We start from the raw sequence: 25,217 nt of genomic DNA, 5'->3' as shown, positions 1-25,217 counted from the left end.
GAAAATGTTTCGGAGCTAGATAGAAGTGGTTGCACAACATTGTAAGCATATTAAATGTCACTGAACTGCACACTTTAAAATCGTCAATTTTATGTTATGTGAATTTTACCTTAATAAAAAAATGAACACAGATTAAAGATATTATTTTATTTGTTCAAAGAAAGAAACAGACAGTGAAAAAGCACAAATTTATAATGCAGTAAAGGAACTGAATTGGATATGGAGGCAAAACTGCACTGGGGGAGGGAAGTTATTTGAAACTCTACTGGACAAGACATAATATGCATGCCTATCAATTTACAAAGAATTGTAATATAGCTCAAAGACAATAAAAGGCTAAAATCTGACAACCTGGAAGGATGTGGTATATGTAGACAATGAATAGTTTTCCATCGAAGCACCTTTATTTTCTTAAGGACTTCCCTCCTTTTCATCAAAAAATAATCTCAAAAGAACATTCTTGGGCTGGCCAGTTAGCTCAGTTGGTTAGAGTACAGTACTATAACACCGAGGTCAAGGATGTAGATCCCCGTACTGGCCAGCTGCCAAAAGTAAAATAAATTTTTTTAAAAGAGAAAGAATATTCTTGATCATAAAATAAGAACGATATCATAAGATCTGGCCTGATTATTTACATGTGTGAAGCACATAGGCTGTCAAATTTGCTTGGCTGGAAGGAGTCTCAGATTGGACTTTTAAAAGACTCATTATTTGCTGTTCTTCTTATTTACATGTTCAGAAGCCAAAAACTCACCACCAGATTTTACCTGCAGTACCTATAAATTTGAGTGAATACCTGTCTTCTCAAGGTCCCCCAAATATTCCTGGGCCTGCCAGGAAGTGTCCTTCCAAACTTACCTGTAAGGTTAGGAACACTGTAGACCAGGTATCAGGACAGTTTTCTCATAATTGGTTTGTAAGTCTCTATAAAGTCAACGTTAAAAATGTCTGATCATATCTGATCAAATGAGCATCATTTTCAAAATGATATTTGAGACAAAGCCTTGGCTGTATAAACAGTGTTTCCAATTATGTCCTAGTGAAAAGGAGGGCAGGTTCTTATTGAACCTACGCAAATACCAATATTGCCATGAAAATAAGAATACTCAGTAAGAATTTCCCAATTCTGGAGGGGTCAGTAAGACATTTACAAACGTTTCATTTCAGTTTACAAAAAGCAAAGTCTACTAACTTGTTATGAGTAGATGGCTTATAACATAGACAACTTAAGAGGAAAGCGAAAGGGTTTCTTTATATATCCAGAAAACAGAACATTAAAACAACATCAACAATATTCCAAATGAAAACTACAACCATCCCTCATAAATTCATGCAGTCCTATGTAATTAATTCTTGTTCCACTAAATCTTGACTTTGCAATTGCAAGGGTAAATGAAAATGGATTTTCTCCATTATACAGAGCAATGTGTACATCCTTGCCCCCCACCCTTTTCATAGAGTATTTCCCTAAATCTTTATTCTAATCTTCAGAATAGAGATAAATATTGTTAGGGATTAAACCCAGTCTTTGGTTTTTGCAATGTAGTGCTACTTCAAAAGTTACAGACCAAATAAACTTTAGATATGTAAACTGTACCTCTGTCAGTGTTCTTTGTGGAGAACCAAAAAAAAAAAAAGAAAAAGAAAAGGGAAAAAAAGTACCTCTAGAATTATTTCAGGGATCTAGATGTATGGAAGATTGTCATGAGTTGCACCTCTTTGCTTCTTAAAGAGTTAAGAGAAGTTATTGTTGTTTCTTCAGCTTTGCTGCATAAATAAGTGAGCTTTTGTTCTAATTTTGTCATCATTTTAGTGCTCCCTTATATATGTGTAAATTTGTTAGTACTTAATAAAGTGTGGTCTCTATTTCTTGCATAGATATGGAAGGGGTTTTTTTTTGTTGGCAAGATTGTTTTATTTCCCAGCACAGTCTCATTAATCTATATGCTTCTTCATTAGCGTTCTGGAAATTCTGACTTACTAGAATGGTATGGTCTTAAAGTTGGTTAAATGATGCAATCAGAAAGAAGCCTAAACCCCAAAGTACTTGGCATAGTCTTTTTCCATGAGGCATTGATATAGTCTTTTTTTGTTGAAAACGAAGCACCCTGGTCTGTAGCTGATTGCAAAGCCTTTCAAGGAAGCATCAAAGTAAAACAAAATAACTATATGTAGATTTTAAAAAAATTTTTTTAATGATCGTAGTTAATTTATTGTTTATAATTTTCAAAAATGAAAGATCTGATGAGAGTTCATGAAAATAATGACACTAATAAGGAATTCTGGGTTTTCTGTGGCATGCAAAAAAAGACATTAAATCCAATCCAAAATAAGTTTGAGACAAAATAGTTATAAACATGATATTAACCATATTTTCAAAGAAGATAGAGCACACTAAATTTAATTTATGAAAGTGGATGAACATAATCTTTACAGAGAAAAAAAATCTTGACATAAAATAATCCTGAGACATTATATGCCATGAATATGTAAACCATATGGTAAGCATATATCAAGAATATCTCAATAACATCAAGTAGAGAGATTTAATAAGTCTGGAGAAGTTTCTACACATATGTGTATTAGTAAAACTCCATTTTTTAAGCGATATAGATCTCCAGTCGTAAACCACTGGCTTAAAAGATGCTAGATCAAATTAAGGAAGTAAAATTGTGAATGAGTTAGCATTTTTTTAAAAATAACTAAAATTATTATCAATTATACCCTACTGCTGTTGTCTAATGTCAGGCAAAGCAACACTAAGACTCAGATAAATAGAAGGATGTCATGAAAAGTGAGAGCATTGAAAAATCTCTAAGAAATTCCCATCCGGTATATAATTTCTGAAATACTTATATTAATGACATTTTTCCATGCAAATTTAACCTAGGGAAGACTAAGCATATTCTCCCCTCCTTTTCTTCCTCCTCCTCCCTCTCCTCCTCTTTCTCTCTCTTCTCTTGCTCCTTCTGGCATTTCTTCTGATTTGACAACTCTTCCTATGCAACTCATTGATAGTAACATATCAAATTAACTCAATTCTTTCTAGTACCTTCTTCTTTACTAGATGAAAGAACAAATCTTTACAATTACCTGGAGGCCTTCTCGGAAATCTCAAGGACAGTTTTAGGTGCAAAAGATATTCTGAAAGTTTTATTTTACATTTAGTATTGGAGTTCAGGAAGGCAAAAATTAAAAGTTAGGACATTGGAACACTTAAGATAGAAATTGGATCATGGATGCTTGAGAAAATATTTGGCTACTTGTTTCAAAGTGATGATTCTTAGGTTGGCGAGACAAAGGATTAAAGGACTCAAACGCTTACCCTGAGGGAGTTTATTTCTAGCAAACCTGGAGGGGAGACTGAAAGATCAGTTCCTGCCCAGCAACAGACTAATAGAGGTTTTATAGGGTTTGAATTAGGGAAAGGGGTTTGTTTGGTAGCTATTTCGAGCATTCAGCACTTTGTAGCTGCTCTGCGTTTTCCCCGTTTTTCACAAGATTCTGTTCTGTACAGAATCCAGTTTTTCTCAGAAAGCACTTTGCTTAAGAGAAAGGGAGCGGGTAGGGGGCAGGGTGAAGAAGCAGTGAACATGGCTGTGCTTATGCTACGGTGACTGTAAGGCCTAATAATGATAAAAGTTAAAAATAAACATAGAAGGTAACATGATTGTGAAGAACTTTAGCTTATTCCTAAGTGAGAAACTTTTGTTTTCTTAAAGAATTGAGGACATAATAAAGTCAGCATAAACTCTAGAAGGTTATTCTGCTAAAACACAGAATTTTGCTATCTAAGCAGATTACATAGGCAAAAACAAACATCTTTCATATTGTGGGTAAAGGCAGTAAATAGTAAAGCATGAAAACAAGTTCATTAAAATTGAGCAAATTTTTCTAGATTTTAACACATTTTCTAGCTTTTCAAACTCAGGTCTAATAAACCAAGGCAAATAAAATTCATTTCCAAATTTTGACCTTCATTATGCTTTTACGTTACAGAACAATCTGACACTACTTTAGCATTGATCTCAGGAGTCCACAAGGTCAGAACTAATTTTGTATTATTGCTAAGATGTTATTAATATGCAATGTGTTCATCATTGTTATCGTCAAATGAATTAAAAAGTGATTTTAAAAGTTGCATTGGGATTGTTCGCTAATGGAACTAGCATTCCAAGTTTGGATTTTTAGATACTTGAATCCTCAAGAAGTAGTTTAACCAATTGCTTATACTGTTTTTCAATAGCAGCATTCCAATTCAAAGGATTTTTTAAATATCAGTGTATTAGTCCGTTTTTGTTGCTTATAACAAAACACTTGGAACTGGGTAATTTATAAAGAAAATGAAATTTATTGCTTACAGTTTCTGAGGCTGGGAAGTCCAAAGTCCATCTGGTGGTGGCCACAGTGACCCAGGGGTCTCACATTGCTAGATGGTGGAAGCAGAAAGAGCAGAGAGACATTAAAAGGTAGACTCTTCTCTCCTTTTAAAGCCCTCAGAACCATGCCCCTGACCACCATTTTAATCCATTCACTACCACGTGGTCCTACAATCCAATCACCTCTTTAAGGCTCCACCTTTCAATTACCATAATAGGATTTTCCACCCTCTTAACAGTCACAGTGGGGACTAAGTTTCTAATACATAAAACCTGGGGGACACAATTCAAGCTTCAGGTAGTTTTGGGGGGACATAATTCAATCCACTGCAACCAGTCTTCTGACAAGTGAATTGATGGGCTTATTGGAGAATTAGAGCAAGGAGTAGAAGGCTCTTGAAATGAAATGCTCTGTTTGAAGAATGTTCTACTGGTTCCAGAGTCATTAAAAAAATCATATTTTAAGATTTGACTTACAATTTTGTCTCTTTAAACCAAGGCAACTGCCAGTAAAGTGTCAGATATTCTATTTTTCAAATGTTTTTCCTTTTGCTTGAAACCTTTTTGTTTGTTTTAGTTTAGTTTATCTGTCTTGCTTTCTTGAATTTGTTTTAATCATGATCTAAGAATAAAAAATGTTTACTGAATCTCTTATCTTGAAAAACTTTAAATGATGTTTTCACCACATATTCTGTCTCATCTTCTGTCATTTTAAAATTTTTTTATTTATTTTTATTATTTTTATTATTTTCAAAAAGATGACCAGTAAGGGGATCTTAACCCTTGACTTGGTGTTGTCAGCACCACACTCACCCATTGAGCTAACCGGCCGTCCCTATATAGGGATCCGAACCCGTGGCCTTGGTGTTATCAGCACCACACTCTCCTGAGTGAGCCACGGGCCAGCCCCATCTTCTGTCATTTATTTAAAATTCACTTTTCCCTTCTTCCTAAATATATCGTTGGGGAGGGGAGAGGATTCCACTTCCTCATCCTTCATCCAGGCTGTGAGGCAGTCTGGGGTTATGTTAATAACAGAGGAAGCAGGAAGCCTTCCTTCAATGTATGGGCTGAGTGTGGCGTAACTGACAGCTGGTAGGTAGTAGGAGTTTGGCTCTTCATTTGTGCGTTCCGCTTAATATTTCAGACAGGAATTGTTTGGGGTCACTAACTGACATGACCTGAGAACATATTTGTCCCTCTCTGACAATTTTTGGTAAGCACAGGGCAGGAATAATACATGCCTAAAGATATTTTCGGCATTCACTGGATTTCTTTTGCAAGGAGAAAACACTGAAGTATTAGAGTTATGTGAATTTTGTGATTATCCTTTTTGCTCACATTCCTTTGGAAGTAGATGAGGGAGAACTGCTATGAATAAAACAAGGAAGGAAATTAGGTTTAATGTGAGGTGTAAACTAGATTTCAGGCATAGTGCGGGACGACTTTTACTAAAGTGAAAAGACAATGACTCTGGTGGAACTCCAATCACAATCTTTGAAATCTTTTTAGATAAAACCGAGAAGCTAAATATGTAGGCCAGTGCTGCACAAAGTACACTTGAATTTATGAACTACAATGTCACGTAAGATTCAAGAAAGTAATAATCCATTTGTGATTTATTTCCTTAACACGTTATTGAGCTCCATTTTCTCCCCTCACACTCAGTAGGTTCTAATGATTCACAAATATGACTATTCTTATGGTTGTGCAAACCAAAATGGGGAGAGTCTACATTTCACCAGTGCTCTTTTTTCTTCTGAAAAATAAAAATGAATCTGACTCTAAGCCAAATGTCATGGCATATTTAATTCATTGGCTGGCACTGGTAATCAATATCCATCATTTAGCTAAAAGTGTTGGCTATCACAGATTAAGAGACTGGAGATTGAATTTCTAAGAATTTGAAGTGTTATTTTTCTATCACATACTGCAAGATAGTTTTTGCACAGCTCATATATCCCAATCTTACCAGTCATCAGAAAACCCATTGCTTTCTACCAACTACAGAAACCCTTATTCATTTTTCCCTTCATCCTGACACTCACATTGTGATTCAAGACTCTCTGTAATTGGAATAACAACTCCATGCAGACATCATCATCTGTAAATTCCTGAAACCATTTTCAACATATTTAGTGGCAACAAACTATTCAAAATAGAAAAATCAAACGCACAAGGCCCCGCTGGGATTCGAACCCAGGATCTCCTGTTTACTAGACAGGCGCTTTGACCAGCTAAGCCACAAGGCCTCCTTTAAATCTGTATTCAGTTAGATCGTATTTATAAATTTTATGTGAAATGTAGCAATTTGCCAGAAGTTCATTTGATATTATGAAAGCAAACAAACAAACAGAAACCAAAACACATTTGTGCGTCTGAACTTGTATTAAAGCAGATATTCCAACATCTAAAAATACTTTCTTTAATGCAAGGTTTTAAAATTGATTTCAAATTGAAATGAGTGAAATTCCTATTTCATGGTGACTATCTCCCCCTAGAGGAAATATTGGATATTGCAACATATTTTAAATTTATTTTTCTGTTAATTCATTTTGTCCACAAAAGTCACTACAGTGTTTCAGGTATTTTTCTAGGTATTGGAGATAGAAATGAACAAAACAGCAGAAAAATTTTCCATTATGGAATTTGTATTCTATAGTAGATAAAAAAGCAGGTTTTGAAAATTTTCCAAAAACAACCCCACAAACAAACAAAAAAACCCAACGACAAACAAAAAACTGAGGGATATAAGAACCGATCTCTCTATCACCGGGTTACAGAGCCCCTGGCACTACCATCTGAGCTAATTCATTACAATTAAGAAAAGCCATCATCTTTCCTTCTCTGTTATCTAAACTGGCAGAAGAAGGCAAGCCCAGATGAAGACTCAATAATGCAGAGATCTGCAGTTGCCCCACTTCTAGTTTGCCCAAACCAGGAACCATGAGACCCTCTCTCTCAGACAGCTTTGGCCTCAACGGTAGATCTGCTGCTTAAGCCTGGATTTCTGCAGGATGGAATATCTTTGCTCCGTCACAGTGTTTCTCTGCTCATTGGCCCTCTGGGTTAAAACAGACCTGATTGTCATCCTCATAGATTGTAACACTGAGTGGAGGATGCAGAGAAGTTAAGGACAATTAGGGTGCAATGTGATCCTCACAGGGTGCTATGGGAATCTCTAACTTGGGCATGGCAGAGGGGGCATCTTAGTAGAGTCATAGGATCTCTTATCTCAGGTCCCATGTTCATTTGATAAATGTAGAAGAGGTTGTGGCATGTTTAGCTGAATACACTTTAGTGTGGGGGAAGAGCAGATGAGACCAACGTTCTGAAATATTTAAATAACCGCCTTGTGCTTTATGGGGAAGGACTAGGGTATTTGCAATCACTGAGCACCCCAAAAACACAAGACCCTGAAGAGATGAGAAGAATCACTTAGGAGTTCTTGTGACAGATTCTCTATGGGCCTGCTTTCCTCTGCTCATCCCCCAGCTCTTCCCTCCCAGTCTAGCCTGTACCTAATCTGCTTGTCCTTTCTTATAACGCTTCAAGATTCATTCCTTTTTGTCCCCATGTCTTGCTGCCATTCTTCTCCTTGCATAAGCAACTTTTCTAATTTGTTTATTGTGTATCATTTTGATCATATGTATTTTTGCAAAGTTGACGTTTTAGTTTTGTGCACATATATTATAAATTTGCATAAATGGTGTAAGATATGTTCCTATGTCTTTTTAGAAACATTATGACTTTAAGAACCATCAAAGTTCCCTATGTACATCTACCTAACTGCTTCTAACAGCTGAATAAAATCCCCTTGTGGGCATTCACCATGTCCTACCTGCTGTCCTAGTGATGAACTCAACGTTTGACTCCTCTGTCCCATAACTCCAAATAACACTGCTGCCTCATCTACGCTCATATTTTATATACCTGTGGGGGTGATTTCATTGGGATGTATGTGTAAGAGCAGAATGGCTAATTAATCCCAGTTTATTTTTCAGTCAGTCTACATTCTCACCAGCACTGCATGTCCCTTCATCCCTGTCAACTCTTAACTGATGTCGCTTTCTACTTTGGAATCTAATAGGTACAAAGTGATTAATCTCTTCATTGTTTTTTGGGAGGTTTGCTTTTGAATTTGCATTTACATTTTCTAAAGGTTTTGAGCATTACAAAAGCCAAGGACCTTAGCCAATTTAAATAGATGCCGAGTCTGGTACTAGTGTATGTAATACTACTACTGCACAAGGACCTTCCTCCATCTAAGCAGCAATGCTATTTATTTATTCAACAATAACAGTGATAGCTTATTTTATCATGTCTTTGGTTTGTACCGCACTGAGCTAGTGCCATCATGCGTATATACCCTTAAGTCTTTAGAACAATTGTAGAGGTTGCTCTCATTAACCTCCATTAAAAGATGAAGATGATGAGGCACAGAGAAGTTAAGAAACCAGTTCAATACACGAGTGCCACAGAGTTAGGCACTTTTTTTCCTGCAAATGTCGTCAGCAGGTTGGGTAAGATGCTCCCAGACCAATATTAGTGTGTTTATAAAAGGACACCTGCTCAGTTTATACCAGATTTCTAGTGATGCTCACTCAAAGCTACAAAACATTACTGTGAACCAGAGAACCTGACCCATCTAATATAATCACATGCTTTGTGCCAAGAACCACGCACCAAATAGTGCCTGCCAAGCAAGCTCTCTACTTTTCCAGCAAATCACAGAGCATGGATCTTCTTTATCCTTATTACTCACCTGGCACTACAAGTTGATTCTGTGCCAGATTTAGGATCCTAGCCTTGTCACTAAGAGGTAGCTTCTGAGCCAGAGTCCATAGATTTCTGCTACTTGGGCCAGTAAGACCTGGAAAAATGTGTTCTAGAAAATTGCAAGATCAAGCTATTTGTTTGTGTCATACACCTGAGTGTCATCATTGACTTGTGGCAAAATAATTGACAAGAGATGGTCCTTTTGGGTCAATACATTCTTGGTCTCCATCCTCACCCATGTAAAACTGAGTAAAGAAAAGAAATACAAAAGAGAAAATTGAGGTAGAGTGTGATACAAGTGAACATGGATTATTGTTGTGAAAGCTGTTAAATTACTGGGGAGCAGCCTTGAACCTGGGCTTCTGGAGGGAAGACATCCTGAAGTATAAGACAGTTCAGCTCAGTTACAATATCTCTGAAGCTTTGCTGGTGGGAGTTTCAGAGTCCATGTCAAGTGGACAGTTGGAGAAATGGGGGCTAAAATTAGCCCCAAGAAGGGAAGGTTCAAGAACAGAAGGAAAAGAAGTGGGCTGATTCGTTAGCTCAGTTGGTTTGAGCATGATGTTATAACATCAAGGTCAAAGGTTCAGGTCCCTGTGATGTACCTGTAATGGTCAGCTGAAAAAAAAAAAAGAAAGAAAGAAAAAGATATCTTCATGCTGAAGCTTCTAATAAGCTGGTAAAAATATAAGAAGGCAAAGGATGGTATTTTTTGAGCACTAATAATCCACAAAGCCCAGGAGAGATGAGGTATCCCTTGTATTCTCAGAGTTCTCTGCTACAGGAGAATTTGGCTCATGGAAGCTCCTCTGGGGATCTGTTTGCCTCTAGTCATCTCGCCATATTCACAGGTAGCACCGGCTACTCCTTTTCAGTCACCTCCGCGTCTCACATCAACTCTCCTCCATTCTCACATCACCCAATCCACTTGTCCCTTATCTAACTCACTCTAGAAACTGAAGGGGCTAGAGATAGGGGCTATTCTTCCGGGCCCTATGATTTTTCCCCCCCAAATTTCTTCAATTTTCTCCAGATTATCAAAGTTTAGTTTTTCAGCACTGGCCCAGCCAGAATACTTAGAAATGCGTGATTAATAACCCACCCTTTGTGCTTTAAAAAAGATCGCCACAATAAACCTGAATCTGCTTTTGAAAAGTCATTTCCTCATATCTACTATATTTAAAAGCAAAGTTTTCGATCTTTTTTTTTTATTACCTCAGTTTCGTCACCAGTATGTCCAGCCAATGCCAACAGAATTGCTGGGTTTGGGTAGGGATGGGAAAAGCAGCACTGGAGAGAGAGAGAAAAGAACAAAGGCCGCAGGCCCACTTCGTTGGGCAGCCTGATTGGGGAAAGAGGATGAATGCTTACTTTTCTCGTGTTCAGATTAGATTATGAGTCCATTCAATTCCGTATAGTTTTGTACAGGTTTTCATGAGACATTCTTCACTGCAACATGTTGGAAAAAGGGAGATAAACGCGGATGACCTCAGGTCACTGCCGTGACTCGGCCGAGGTTGTTGCGGCCCCAGCGCAGAGTACTGGCCACTGCACGATCTCGGGACACCAACAGGGAATGACCTGCGTTGTTTCTTTGCTTATTCTCAGGAGCATCTATTTTCTGTCGTCTAAAGAACGATGTTTGTCTTCCGTAGAATTAATACACCCTTATCCACCTCTGCCCCCAATATTTTGCTTATGGCAAACAAACTAAAGGGGATAAATATTAAGTTTCATTATATGGAATTTTCCAAACCTGGGGGCTCCTTTCTGGGATTAGTAAAGACCTGCGAACTCGCTGCTCTCACTTCCACCCCCAATTCACGCATGTCTCTTGCCCAGTCTTTAAAAGTGTGGTCCTCGGTCCCTTGGCAACATAATGGAGAGGGCGCTGCATCGAAGTGGACCTTCCTGGGTCCCATCCTTGGCTAAACCGGTTAAGTCTCGGGGTGTTAGGCACGCAGTCTGGCAACACAACAGGTGCCAGAATTGAGTCTCTGGACCTGGAAGCTGCGTGGCTGTGCCAGCAGCGCGCGCAGTGACTCAGCCCGCCCACACTAAGCTGGCAGAGAATACTCGGTGTCTTGGGGCTGGCTCAGTCCTCGCAGTGAAACTCTTTTCTCCTTGTCTCCCTAGGTTGCCAGAAAGAGGATAAAAGAAAGTGCTCCTGTGTGACCCCAAAGCTCTGTGGGATCCCCCTCTTCCCTCGCTTGCTGTTCTACAAACTTGCCTTCTAGAGTCAAGGGCGTGGGCGCACTTTCTCTTTGATACGGAATGATTTCCCTTCTTCTCTTTACCTGGTTAAATTTGATTCATGCTTCAGCTTCAATTCATCAGGAAAGCTTTTCCTGATCTCCCCTCCCCACACAACACAGTCCTCCCAGTCAAGGTCACATTTCCTTATTTTCTCTGTTCCTTGATCACTTTTTTTTAGCCTTTCCTTCAGTGCCCCTATATCAGTTATGATGTATGAGTCAGCAGAGTTATCTGATTAATGTCAGTCTCCCTCCTCCCTGTCCAGTATGCTTCAAGAGGAGGTATCTATTTTGTTCAATAGTCTATCACTAGGATTCCTTTTAGTAGGTTCCTTATCAATACTGTTTGACTGGAGAATGAATGAATGAATGAATGAATGAATGAATGAATGAATGAATGAATGAATGAGCAGAGATTCCAGCTCAATGCTTTATGAAAGCAACTTTTTTCAGCAGTATGCAGGCACTACAGGCATGGCTTTATTATGTGTGGAAGATGATTCTCAGGTTATGGCCTTTGCTGGGAAAGGACTGATAGCAATTTAAAGAAAGGAGTTCAAAATTACTTTAGCAGCTGTCCATAATAAAGCTTCTCAGAAGAGACAAAATTATGTGCTTTAATTTTTTGAGATTATCTTCTTTCCTCTAGATTACACAAAAACATCCTAATTACTGGCATGTTTGCTAAATGAAGAATTACCTGCTTCCCAACATTAATATTTTTGATTAGGGAAGAGACCTGGGGCCTTTCTCAGTCTCAAGGTCCTGAGCTCAATCAGAGAAAGGAAATGCTGCCGGGAAGCTGGGGAATGCAGTTGTCTCTGGGTCTCAGGCCTGTTTGAACTGAATCTCTCCTTCCTCTCCTTTCCGGAGGGACTTCCCCCACCACATTTAGAAAGCTGCTGGGGATGGAAGTGCTTTTTAGCATTTTCTGCTGGGATGTTTTCGGTAATTGGGTTGATCCGTTCGTGCTTCTCCATAAGGAGAGAGAAAAGCTGTGTCTTCGGGGTGTCACAGGCCTAGAAAAAGGCCTCTTTTCTGGTACTTATTTTTGAAGGCCTTTCTGAGAATTTTGTCTGACATATTCACTACAGTGATTCCAAGAAGGACAAGAGAGAGGCTGGCATAGTCCAAGGCACCAGCTCTACATTTGCCAATGCCATGCATTTTTCTACTTCCGAATTTTCTACAAGAAATAAATTAAAAATCTATTCAAGGGCATAGATCCAGCAATTATTTCCTTTCTCCTATACTATTATTTTTTTTAACCCTCATTTTATCTCTATAGATCTTTCCTATAAGCATTAAAAGCTGCTTTTATTTATCTCGTCTGAAAAAAATGTTGTCTTGCTTATGCTTTTTTCTTCAGCTGCTGATTGTACTGTTCTTCAGTGCACAGCCATATTCCTCCAACGTCTCATGTAACTCATATCTTATTTCTTTCACCCCATTCCTTCATTTAATCTCCTTCAACTTGCCTTCTCCCCCAACAGTCCACTTAGACTGGTCTTTTATCTTTTTCCCTTAATTTTTTTTTTTTTTTGGCTTTTCTGAGAGATATTTTTACAAATTTTAATTTTTTTTTACGTAAGTTTTATACTGATGTTTCTAAATCATTTCTTCAATGCTGCTAATCAACAAGTTGACATATACACATTTCAAATTTGAATTTCAGCTAGGAAAATAAAAGACAAACTTTTATCTATTTCATTTCAGTGAAACTAAATTCTGAACAAAGAATGATGTATCATTTTCTTTTACATACATTTTATACTGATTTTTTTTTTTCCCCAAAGAATAACATCAAAATTTACAGGATGCATGGCTCATGCAGTGCTTGGAGGAAAATTCATACTTGTAAACATCTGCTTTGGGGTGGAGGGCGTTGCCCTCGGCTCCTCTAAACTGACCTTGGAATGGCTGTATCTAGTACTTAATTGTTAGTCCTCACCTTACTTGCCTTCCCAGCAGCATTTGACACAGCTGATCTCCCCCTTTTCTTTGAAACTGCTATGGTCTGAATGTCTCCTTATTTTATTTTTTATTTTTTTTATTTTGTAAAAAAGATGAACAGTAAGGGGATCTAAACCCTTGAGTTGGTGTTGTCAGCACCATGCTCACCCAGTGAGCTAACTGGTCATTCCTATATGGGATCATATTCCTATATGATTACACCCATGGCCTTGGTGTAATCAGCACCACACTCTCCCGAGTGAGCCACAGACCAGCCCAATGTCTTCTTATTTTAAAGATGGGGCCTTTAAGAGGTGATTGGATCCTGAGGACTACACCCTTGTGAATAGATTAATCCATTCACGGATTAATGAGTTAATGGTTTAATGGGTTATCAAGGAGTAGACTGGTGGCTTTATAAGGAGTGCAAGTGAGCACGTAAAAACGTTCTTGCTCCCTTGTCATGTGATTCCCTGCACTGCCTCAAGACTCTGTAGAGAGTTTCCACCAAGAAGATGGCCCTCACCGGATGTGTCCCCCAATCTTGGACTTCCCAGCCTCTAAAACTATAAGAAATAAATTTATGTTCTTTGTAAATTAGCCAATTTCAGGTACTCTTACAAGAGACAGAAAACAGACTAATATACTCTATGACCTTGAGCTCTGAGGGATTGGGGGTCTTTGTGACCAATGGAGAAATGTTTCCACTGGGGAACATCCTCACTTTTCAAATTAATTGAAACCTGAAAACTGTCTCTGGCCATTTTAGTCTTTTTATGCCACTGAACCAATAGTCAGAGAAAAGCGTTCCTCTTCTTGCAAGAATTATCAGTCCCAATTTCCAGTAGGTAATTGGGTTTCTGCTGTCCAACAGAGGTAAAGAAAATAAAACTGGAACCCAGGGAAGCCTCTAAGTATTCATTGCCCACAAGCCCTGGTCAATTAGAAATTATGGCAAAGCAATAGAGAGAACACAACCAAGGAGAGAACCTACAGGAATAAAGGCATACTTTACACCACCATGTAAAATATCTAGCCAAGATGCTGACAGAAGCCAGGGTAACAAGGAATGAATTTTGCATACCAGCCTGCCACCAAAAAAAAAAAAAAAAAAAAAAGGAATATATTTTAAAAGGAAGCTGTAATTACTAACCTAAGCCTCATGATCAGCTACAGAAGCAAAGTCAGCTTTGTATTATCTTAACTAATTCTCGCTTTTTACTCCAGCACCTTCTAGGAAGTTGTGATATTACCATGTATATACATTTTGGTTTTCATCCACACCCAAGATTCCTAGCTGTCAGCTCCTGTTATTTCCTGTGTGGCTAAAGCAATCAGAATATCTTTTGTTAAGTATTTAACCTTTTGTTCTTGGTTCCACAAGTAGCTCCTGAGCAATAAAGGTGAAAAACAATCTCTATTTACAGCAAGTCCTTTCAAACATCAGAGTTTATGTTAATGAGGCAATTTTTGGAAAGCCCCTACATGCCACAGTCTGTGGGGGGTGGTTGCAGGGGGATTCAGCCATGTGCTAAAGGCAGGACTTTCAGTTCCACAACCCAACCTCCTTGGACGAGAGAGAACTGAAGGTTAAGTAGGTAACCAATAGCCAATGATTTAATCAGTCATGACTATATAATGAAGCCTCCATAAAAACCGTAGGCTGGGTTCGAAGAGCTTCTGGATAATGAACACGTGAGGATTCTCACCTTTAATTGCTGGGAGGGTGGCTGAATAAAAGAGAGGAAGGATCTCTTTCTGTCTCCAGATGTTTTTCCCTCCTTTTGTCTTTTCCGGCCAACATGTGGTAATTGCCTATATATATGATACTAGTTTCAGGATACTGCACTATCCCTTATGGTTTCTTAATACCTTACTCTTTTATAAATAGCCTCTTTATTAAACAATTTTCAAGAACTCAATTTGTGTGACATATCTCTTTCCTGATGGGACACTGGCTGACACATTGATTTCTTCTACCTTATATGCTAGTGTAATGTACAGACATTAAATCAAAATAGGAATAAAATATTTTTCAATATATGAACATGGTTGTGGAGTTTAAGAAACTGATCTAGTAAAAGTGAATGGCATCAGAAGGCATAATATGGATTAGAAATAAGGGAATGCCTCGTTGAGGAGGTGCCTAATTATAAGTGAAGAATGAATAGGAGTTACCCAAGGAGAGGCTGGTCAGACAAACACTGTGGGCCTAGGGAATAGCAAATGCAAAGCTGCAGGAGTATCAGATCAAGTTAGACAGGTCAATCCCTGCATATACTTTCTAATCCTACTCTGATAATTTTATTAATTCATGAAGTTTTCAGGCAAAATATGAAATGCACTGATTTCTTTTCAAAAGTATAGTTTAGCAGTTCTGCTGTCAATGTAATAAGGTTTTCTTTCGATAGATCAAATAATACCAATTTACACTATCAATTTTACCTACAAATTTCTTTTGCTATTTTTCTTTGTACTATTCCAAGGAATATCTGGGATCTCAAGTTCATTTTTCTGTTGGCCAGTTTTGAGTCCAGATATCATTCAGTCTGCCTTGTAAACAACCAGAACTCCTCCTAGGGGTTAAACTCGCACACACAGAATCTAGCTTTTCTGTATAAGTACCGCGCGCTAACCGATTGCGCCACTGGAGCTCCAGAATCTAGCTTTTCTGATAAGTGAAGCTGTGCCAACAGTGAGCCTGATATAAAAATTATATTTTTTTAAAAAAAATATGACTGGTAAGGGGATCTTAACCCTTGGCTTGGTGTTGTCAGCACCACACTCTGCGAAGTGAGCTAACCAGCCATCCCTATATAGGATCCGAACCCGTGGCCTTGGTGTTATTAGCACCACACTCTCCCAAGTAAGCCATGGGCCGGCCCTAAAAATTACATTCTTTTGTCCTTAGTCAAGCATCTTCATTATCCACAACCACATGTATTTCCCAGATTTTGTCATTATTAATTATCTAAATCATGCAGTAAACACTTCACATATTAGGTTTGACTTTACAATTGTTCCTTAAAACAAATGAGTGACAGTGACTCCATCCAGTATTAGGTATGAAGACAAGGGGGTGTAGAGTGGAACATGAGGAAAAAGAGTATATTTTAAAAACTGTATGTGTTTTATAAATGTATTTTTTTAAAATATGTATTTTAAGTGTGACCCCCATTTTCAGGAATCTTTGGTTGTTGACTTTTAACTATTGTAAACACTTTGAATAACAAGTCTAGTTTTATTCTTTCTCATTTGTTATGTTCATGAAATCTGATCATGATACTCTCCCGCTAAAACCTTTCAACATCTCCCTTTAACATTTGCACACAAGTTTCTACACACCTTAGACCAAACTATATAAGACTAGGTAGTTAAGAGAAGGTGGTTATGTGTGGGTTCTGTGTTGAGGAAGATAATATCCTGATGTATAGCTTATTTCCTACAATTGAGATTCTGATTGGGTAAATAACACCATACTTTCTCTTCTAAATTAGAATTGCAACAACATCCACCTTAAAGGGTTGTGAAAATTAAATAAACACATTCATATTATATATGTAGCCCATAAGTAGTATATCTCTTCCATGTTTCCATTAAATGCTCACTCTCCTCTACTATAGGCCTCAAATATTCATTTTGAAACTTCCACATTACGGGACAAAGCTGGATTACTTCCCAGTACTGCAAAAGTGAAGAGATTGGCTGGATCTGGAGGAGGAAGAGAATGTCAGTGGAAGATCCTCCCATATCCCTTTTAAAGTTGTTTTATGCCACCTTCCATCTGCAATGATCGGGGCATCTAAAACTCTTACAGGAGTTTATCAGATTAATAAAGACATATAGAAGTCTGTAAGTTTTCTCATTTTTCTAAAAAGAAAAAACATCCTCTCTGAATTCCTGGATGGAAGTAAAGATACACTACCAGTTATGTATGCTAAAGTCAGTCTCCCAGATACCGTCATAGACATTTCTCAACGTTGGCATTTATATTTATGTTAATATATGTCATAGATGTGGAAATACACTTTCCCAGATCCTCCTTCAAAGAAGAATTTGATGCCAAACTGCTGAGAGCGGTTAGCAGATAGGCACCAGCTGTCAGTTCTTTCAGTGTTTGCCTCAGCTGCAGAACTCCACTCTACTCAGGGCAACGCCCTTCCCTGGGGCAGTCCTCCTCCAGTGACCAAAGTGGGTATGTACAGGCTGGTTCAGAGCCTTTTTAGCTCAGTGCGGGGTAGCTGACCAGCAATTCTGGTTTCAGAGCTCTCCATTGGGTTGGTTGAGCATTTGTCTGACTTGTATCAGTTTGACATTTTTCTCTGCCCAATCCTAGTTCCTCTGTCTTCCTTCACAGATACCGATGCCAAATAAATATTTTGCATCCCAAACTTCATCTCACAACCTGCTTACAAAGAACCCAACATGTATCACTATTATCACCATAATTTTTCTTCCTGTGTCTCCTGCGTTTCACTGTTATTTTATTAAACAGGGCTTTTGCAAGCAAAGACGGAGTGGCAAAGAAATCTGCATTAGATTATAAACTATGTCCTCTTAAAGTATTTCGGTTTGTGAACCACATAAAGCTAATACTATTTTTTTATGTTGTCTTTTTTGAAAAGGTGTTTTGGATTCTATAGCTTTTTCTGTCTAGCTATGTTATCAAATTTATCCAGATCAGGATTGCTGTTTCTTTTGATTACTTGTCCACATTAACTTACACACCCTAAAAAGGTGTGTAATGGGTGTTATGGGTTTTCCCATACCTGATAAAAGAATTTCCATGTAAGATTTTCTAGGCTGTTCACTGTTGCATCCTGAGCTACTGGAAGATGCATTAAACAGATACACGTGTCCAGAAAAACAGGAGTAAGGATTTATCTATGTGGGATTCAGAAAGCTCTGCATATTTTTAGTCAATAAACCACAGGCTAGTAACTGCCACTAGAATTAAGTCCTATAAAAAACAAATGGGCATTGAGAGATTCTGATCATCTGGCAAAAGTCATTCTTTAGGTTAACTAGACAGTTTAAGAATCAGGCTGCTCCTTTCCAGATCGTTTTTAATACAGTACTCAAAATTACTCACTTTGCTTAAGGAGTAACTGGTACTTTATACTTGCGGTTACTTCCCAATACCACTAATAAAGTTATCAGACTAGATTAAAGTGGGTTTCAGGGATTTACAAGTTTGGCTTCACCTGCTACTCCTCTTGAGTAAGCCTCTCTTGTGCATATTACTCCCTGTCAGTCTCCGTTTTCTTCCAGTTGATCAGATTACAGCTGGAAATACTATTAGTTCTTCCACCCCCTCCAAAAAGCAAACACTTAAATGTAATTTTCAGTTAGACATTCAATAGATTACGTGTACCAGCTTTTTTTAAAGCACTGTAGGTGGCTCTGAAAAGAGCCTTTGTTTTTCAGTGTTCCCAACCTCACTCCTCATTTGGCCTTGTGGTGACTCTCAGTCTTCTTGGGCAGCAGCACGGCCTGGATGTTGGGCAGGACGCCGCCCTGAGCGATGGTGACTTTACCCAGCAGCTTGTTGAGCTCCTCGTCGTTGCGGATGGCCAGCTGCAGGTGGCGCGGGATGATGCGCGTCTTCTTGTTGTCGCGGGCCGCGTTGCCCGCCAGCTCCAGGATCTCGGCCGTCAGATACTCCAGCACCGCCGCCAGGTACACCGGCGCGCCGGCTCCGACCCGCTCGGCGTAGTTGCCTTTGCGGAGCAGGCGGTGCACACGGCCCACGGGGAACTGCAGACCGGCCCGGGAAGAGCGGGTCTTGGCCTTAGCCCGAGCTTTGCCGCCTTGTTTCCCGCGTCCAGACATCTCGGACTTCACAATCTCACTACGAGAAGCTGCCAAAATGAAAGTACAAGGGCGGCATTTTTTATAAGCAGCATTGAGCGCGAAAAGGAAGACGTGTCATTGGTTAAGATTGCATTTTCATTTTAACCAATGGAAATGCGACTTTGAGATTTGTGCATCCTGATTGGGCAAAACTAACCTTTGACGTTACCCTAAATAACCACCAATCAGACACAGCATTTTAACTCCTCCTTTTTTACATAAGAATTTCTATATAAAATCCGCACGTTGTGCCTTCCAGCATTGTCTCGTCTTTCCAGGAGTTCTCTGGTCTCTTGTAGTTTGATCTTCGTGATGCCTGAACCAGCGAAATCCGCTCCTGCTCCGAAGAAAGGTTCCAAGAAGGCGGTGACCAAGGCGCAGAAAAAGGACGGCAAGAAGCGCAAGCGCAGCCGCAAGGAGAGCTACTCCGTGTACGTGTACAAGGTGCTGAAGCAGGTCCACCCCGACACCGGCATCTCGTCCAAGGCCATGGGCATCATGAACTCCTTCGTGAACGACATCTTCGAGCGCATCGCGGGGGAGGCGTCGCGGCTGGCGCATTACAACAAGCGCTCGACCATCACCTCCAGGGAGATCCAGACGGCCGTGCGCCTGCTGCTGCCCGGGGAGCTGGCCAAGCACGCCGTGTCCGAGGGCACCAAGGCCGTCACCAAGTACACCAGCGCCAAGTAAACTTGCTAAGTAAGCGTCTTTAGACTTAACACCAAAGGCTCTTTTCAGAGCCACTTACCTTGTCAGTATTAGAGCTGTAAGCACATCTGAGATCTCCTTGAGGTGGTTATGAAGAGCTCATTACAGTAAGTAGTGCGTATAGGGCTCGTAGGAGCCGGAATTAAAAGAAAGACAGGTTTAGTACTAAGCTTTTGTAATCAACACAGCGCTTGAAAAGGGACATGCAGGGAATCTGCTGGTAGATTCTTCGGTTGTGTGAAGTGGCGTGTCTTCCTGCTTAAGCCCTAGCAGACCGTTGTGTTTCGTGTCTTTTTCCTCCAGCCTTGGAGTTCTAATCTCCGCTTATGTGTTAATAAACTCGGTCTCCGATGATCTCCCAAGATGCATCCCTTTAGTTCAGCAGTTATCTCGCGCCAATCTAGGCAGTACGCTGTGATAAAACTTAGAACGGGGCAACGGCGTTAAACTGGCCAAACTCGGCCTTTCGTCCAGCTTTCTCTTTGCCGTTCTTGCCTTTCCAGCGTACGTGGCCTCGGGAAGATGCCGGACCACCGTGCAGGATGAAGGGCGCAAGAGAGAGATAAAAAGTAGATTTTCTCCAGACTAAAGAAATGGAGCATAAGGGGTCGCGGAAAAGATCTTATGTGGCCAGTTTACTAGTGTTTAAGAGAACATTTTCAGTGTTCGCTGATTCATTAATTTCTCCATTCGACAAACAAAAAAGCTTACAGAACTTCGGGAAAACTTGACCGGACTTAAGGGAGGAGAGGACAGATTTAAGACCGCCTCCGAAGCGAAAGTTCAGAGAGGAGGGGAACTGCCCCAGGCCCAGAGTCTGAGCACAGTCAGGTAGGGGAGTTTTGTTGTGACTGGAGGCTAGAGTGGCTATTTCTGCCAGTAATAAGCAGTGTGAACCTTTTTTAGAAGGACGAGGTAAAAGGAAGTTTCAACGAATTTTAAACTAGGTTGTGACCTGACTTAGAAGTGTAAGAAATGATTTACTCTGGCTCATAAGAAAATGATTGACTCTGATTCATTAATTCACCACTACGTGTGTGTATGTATGAGCATGTGTATGCAGTTTTATGTTGGTTTTTTTTTTTTTTTGGTTTTTTTTTTTGCCATGCAGTCTTCTAGTCTTTAAGGATATGGTGAGTGAACATACGTAATGAATTGCCTGTCTTTGGAAGTGTCTTTGGAGACTGATTAGCAGGGTTAAATTAGAACATTTCACACATGCAAAGCGTATGCTCACTGTTCATCCAAGTTTTATCCTACCAGCAACATATGGATTACATTGTTATTCTAATAAATGTATCAACAAATGGTTGTTAAATTTATTGAGTGCTTATCAGTGTACCAGGCACTGATCTAGATATCTGACTGTGATATATTAACTCATTTAATCTTCACACAACTCTATGAGGTAGGTGTCATTATACACATTTTGAAGTGTGGAAAGTAAAGTACAAAAAGGTGGGAGAAAATATCTTAATGTTTAATTTCCAAAGAGAAGAGAGCAAGGGCATAGGCAATGGGAAAGGGAATAAATCAGAAAAGAAGGGAATGATATAATTTGGGCTTTCTGTAGTGGTTTCCTAAGGAGGACATCTTTCATTCACTTATCTGCCCCTGACTTCATGTTCCTAGATAGCAAAAACGATAGGCTGATCTTAAGTAGCTGACAGGAGAAAATTGTACCAGTATAGTGCCACCGCCTATTTAAATTTCATCCAAAAAATAGGAGACTTAAGAAAATACTTTCATCACACACTTTCTCCAATAAGTATTCTAGGCTCCATAACACAGGATCTTTGGTGGTTTGTTTAAAATACACCCATGCTAATGATGAATTCCATTTTCAGATATACCTGACTGCATTTCTTATTAAGATTTTTACCTGGAGTTATTCATGGTATGCTGCTGTCATTAATTTTAGACTTACAAACCACTTTTGTAAATGGATATATCATATATCAGGGTGACTTCAGACCTTTTCATTCCTGTTCCAAAGTTCTGAAAGTGCATTGTGATTTAACAGAAACATTGAGTGGCAGTGGCCATTACTTTCTCCTGCTTTCACTCTCACCTCTTTTCTCACTCCCCTCACATGGATCTCATTTTGCTCCTCTAGATAGCATGGAATTTAACAGCTGGAAGGAATCACTAAGCTCAGATCAATGTTCTTTTACAAATACCAAGACTGAAGCACAGAATGTAAATATTTTGCTCAAATTATTAGGCAGAACAAGATTTCAGTATGCCCTTGTTTTTCACCATTACTCCATACATCTCTGTCATTTATTTCCTCTTTAGCCATGTATATCAACTTAACTTGGAATAAAAATAAGGCTCTTTTAACTTCTTTGTGTATTTTATGATCTCTCAAATCATTAAAAATTGAATGTACTAAATTAGTATCTCCTAAAATGATTTATTTTTTAATGAGTAGTTCTTGCTTTAGAACAATTGCTGTGTGACTCATAGCAGTTCAAATCAGGCAATTGTTACAGCCTCCTGAGTAACATGTGCTCACAATAGTCACCTGCTTCAGAGTCGCTCATCCTGTAGGAAACCAAGAGTAGCTTTGGGCTTGAGACACGAAGTTTAACTGTGGTTAATAATTTAGCAGTCACATATTTGGTTTCTGTTATGCATTTCTTTGGGTTTAGAAGTTGAAGTAAAGAGGTTAGTGGGTCTAGAAAAATGGCCTGGCTTTCCTCCTCAGCTGAAAAACTTAGTCATTATTTACTGAGTGCTTAATACAAAAGAACAAATTCACAACTCTGTGCTCACAAGAAGTGTAATGTGTTATGCTGCAGTGCTTTCTTGATGTTACTCAAAGTGTGAGCAGAGTTGGGAGAAGACTTTATCTCTACCTTCAGGAATATAAGTGCGAGAAAAAGAAATTTGTTCATTTGACTTCTTCTCTCAGTTCTCATTCTTACCTTCCCTGAACTCAATTTTTTTTTTGTCTCTGCATTATTAGTATATTTGGGTTGGAAAGCTTAAAGCCAGTTTGTTACTCTAAGATGCACTGCTCAATAGAAATATGAGGGCACTTCAAAAAGTTCGTGGAAAAATATAATAAAAAGGTAATACAAATCTTTTCATGAACTTTTTGAAGTACCCTCTTATAATTCAAGTAACATATATAATTTTTATTTTTCTAGTAACCACAATTTTAAAAAGGTAAACAGGTGAAATTAATTTTATTTTTAAATTTTATTTTTTTCATTGTACATGTTTATAGGGTACAGTTTGTTCTTTCAGTATACGCATATATTATATAATGATCTAATCAGAATAGTTAGCGTATCTATCACCTAAACATTTATTATTTCTTTGTGGTTATAACATTCAAGATCCTCTTTCCTGGCTATCTTGAAATGCACAATACAATATTATTGGCTATTGCCACCTTACTCTTCCCATCTAACTAATTTTGTAACATTGTACCACTCTACCAACCATCCCCCCACCCTCTCCTCCACCCTCCCTTTGGTAACCACTATTCTATTTCTTTTTCCCTCTTTTTATTTTTCTTAATTGACCCATAATTGCCTATATCTTTGGACTAGATATGATACTTGATACTTGGGTACATTCATACTGTGTGCAATGATCTTATCAGGGTGCTTAGTATATCCATCACCTTAAACATTTGTCACTTCTTTGTGTTAGGAACATTCAACATCATCTTGACTAGCTATTCAGACACACAGTACTTTAAAGTCTCCCTATATTACTATAGAACACTAGACCCCATTCTTCCTATCTATCTAATATTTGGTATCCACTGACTACTCTCTCCCCACCCCACCCCCTCCCTCTCCCCCCACCAGTCTCTAGTAACCACTATTCTACTCTCTACTCCTGTGAGATCAATATTTTTAGCCTCCTTATGTGAATGAGAACATGTGACATTTATCTCACTGTGTTTGGCTTATTTCATTTAACATAATTTTCTCCAAGCTCATCCATGTTGTTGCAAATGGCAGAATTTCATTCTTTTTTATGACTGAGTAGTATTCCATTGTGTGTTGTGAGTTTTTTCATTTGTTTTTGTGCGGGTGGCTGGCTGTGAAGGGATACAAAACCCTTGACCTTGGTGTTGTAACATTTGTGCTCTAAACAACTTGAGCTAACCTGCCAGCCCTAATTTTAATGATATATTCTACTTGACCCTGTGTATTAAAAATATGCTTCAGTATACAATCAATATAAAACTTATTAAGTAGATATCTTGCATTCTTTTTCATTTTAAGTCTTCAAAATCTGGTATGTATTTTTACACTTTTACAGTATGTCAAAATTTAGACTCTAAATTTTAATAGGAAATTCTTGATCTGCATTTAGAGTTCTTTAATTTATAGTTGAGCAAGTATATTCAGATTCATGTACCTAAGCTGTTCCAAGCATACTTGAATGTTAATAACTGAAACCAGGGCCCATTTTTATGTAAACTAATTAAAATAAAATATAACAAACGTTCACGCCCTCAGTCACATTCCACATTTCAAGTACTCAATAGCCACATAGGGCTAGTGCACTCAAATACCCTCAATAACTATAGCTCACTCAGTGAGCAGAGCTTGACCTTAAAAACCACAGGGGCATATGAAGAGGATGACCATTGCTTCGGGAATCGTTGATTCTAGTTTTTCTTAAGGGAATGGTCAATTTTCTTAAGGGCAGGGAACATGAAAAATGACAGGGAAGAACACATAACATCTTGAGAGGGTTCTTTAACAAGAACACAACTACATAGGCACACACACAAAAATAAAAACTTTTCAGGCAGGCCTACAACCAGAGAGATTGGAATAATACATTTCAATTGGGATAGTGACAGACAGGTGTGGAGAGAGTTAACATCTTGTGAAATGTTCTGCTAAGAGGACGGCCATGACCTTTGGCCACAGCCAGAAGAGACACATGGTGCCAGTACCATGCGGGGCATGCTCACACAGTATTTCTCAGCATGACAACACCAGCTGATAGAAACTGCTGCATCCTTGAACTCAAGGGAGTATGCAGCTGTGAGAAACTGCTGCATCCTTGGGCTCAGGGGAGTGTGCAGTATAGTCTATTCAAATAAAATTTCAGGAGGTTCTGCCCCGGGAGCTCCCCCTCCTTTATCCCTGCTCACTTACTTTTCCCACAGCCTTCATAATAAATATCCATTGGACTTTGGCTTTTGGCCTTTACTAGCTTAGTGAACGGTCGCTCCTAGTCCCTCGGTTACAACTGCCATTGTCTCTGAGTAGTTCATTACCGTCTCCGCTTCAATCTTTGTCACACG

General features: G+C 38.9%; 3 protein-coding genes and 1 non-coding gene across 4 annotated transcripts in view; 1 reads left to right on the top strand and 3 right to left on the bottom strand.

Annotated features, from left to right (window-relative positions):
* The window catches only part of LOC134377918 (histone H4), a 734,914-nt gene that overhangs the window by 706,449 nt on the left and 3,248 nt on the right, over positions 1-25,217 (bottom strand). The window lies entirely within an intron of this gene.
* On the bottom strand, positions 6,558-6,631 carry TRNAT-AGU (transfer RNA threonine (anticodon AGU)). Its single transcript has one exon. It is a non-coding gene; the product is annotated as a tRNA-Thr (tRNA).
* On the bottom strand, positions 18,812-24,685 carry LOC134377957 (histone H2A type 1-H). The gene is made up of 2 exons (XM_063096776.1): positions 24,677-24,685; positions 18,812-19,198 (listed from the first exon to the last, which is right to left on the bottom strand). The coding sequence occupies exon 2, from the start codon at positions 19,196-19,198 to the stop codon at positions 18,812-18,814; it is 387 nt and encodes a 128-aa protein (XP_062952846.1). The 5' UTR covers positions 24,677-24,685.
* Positions 19,507-21,336, top strand: LOC134377942 (histone H2B type 1-K). Its single transcript, XM_063096764.1, has one exon. It carries the CDS (start codon positions 19,532-19,534, stop codon positions 19,910-19,912), a length of 381 nt encoding a protein of 126 aa, XP_062952834.1. The 5' UTR covers positions 19,507-19,531; the 3' UTR covers positions 19,913-21,336.

Source organism: Cynocephalus volans, chromosome 5 (assembly GCF_027409185.1).
Source record: "Cynocephalus volans isolate mCynVol1 chromosome 5, mCynVol1.pri, whole genome shotgun sequence".
NCBI classification, from domain to species: domain Eukaryota; kingdom Metazoa; phylum Chordata; class Mammalia; order Dermoptera; family Cynocephalidae; genus Cynocephalus; species Cynocephalus volans.
The sequence above is the reverse complement of the archived record's forward strand: the minus strand, read 5'-3'. Positions and strand labels throughout refer to the sequence as shown.

Bases quoted from the DNA above. Each gene is read 5' to 3' on its own strand.
- LOC134377957 (XM_063096776.1), bottom strand. From the start codon at position 19,198: ATGTCTGGACGCGGGAAACAAGGCGGCAAAGCTCGGGCTAAGGCCAAG.
- LOC134377942 (XM_063096764.1), top strand. From the start codon at position 19,532: ATGCCTGAACCAGCGAAATCCGCTCCTGCTCCGAAGAAAGGTTCCAAG.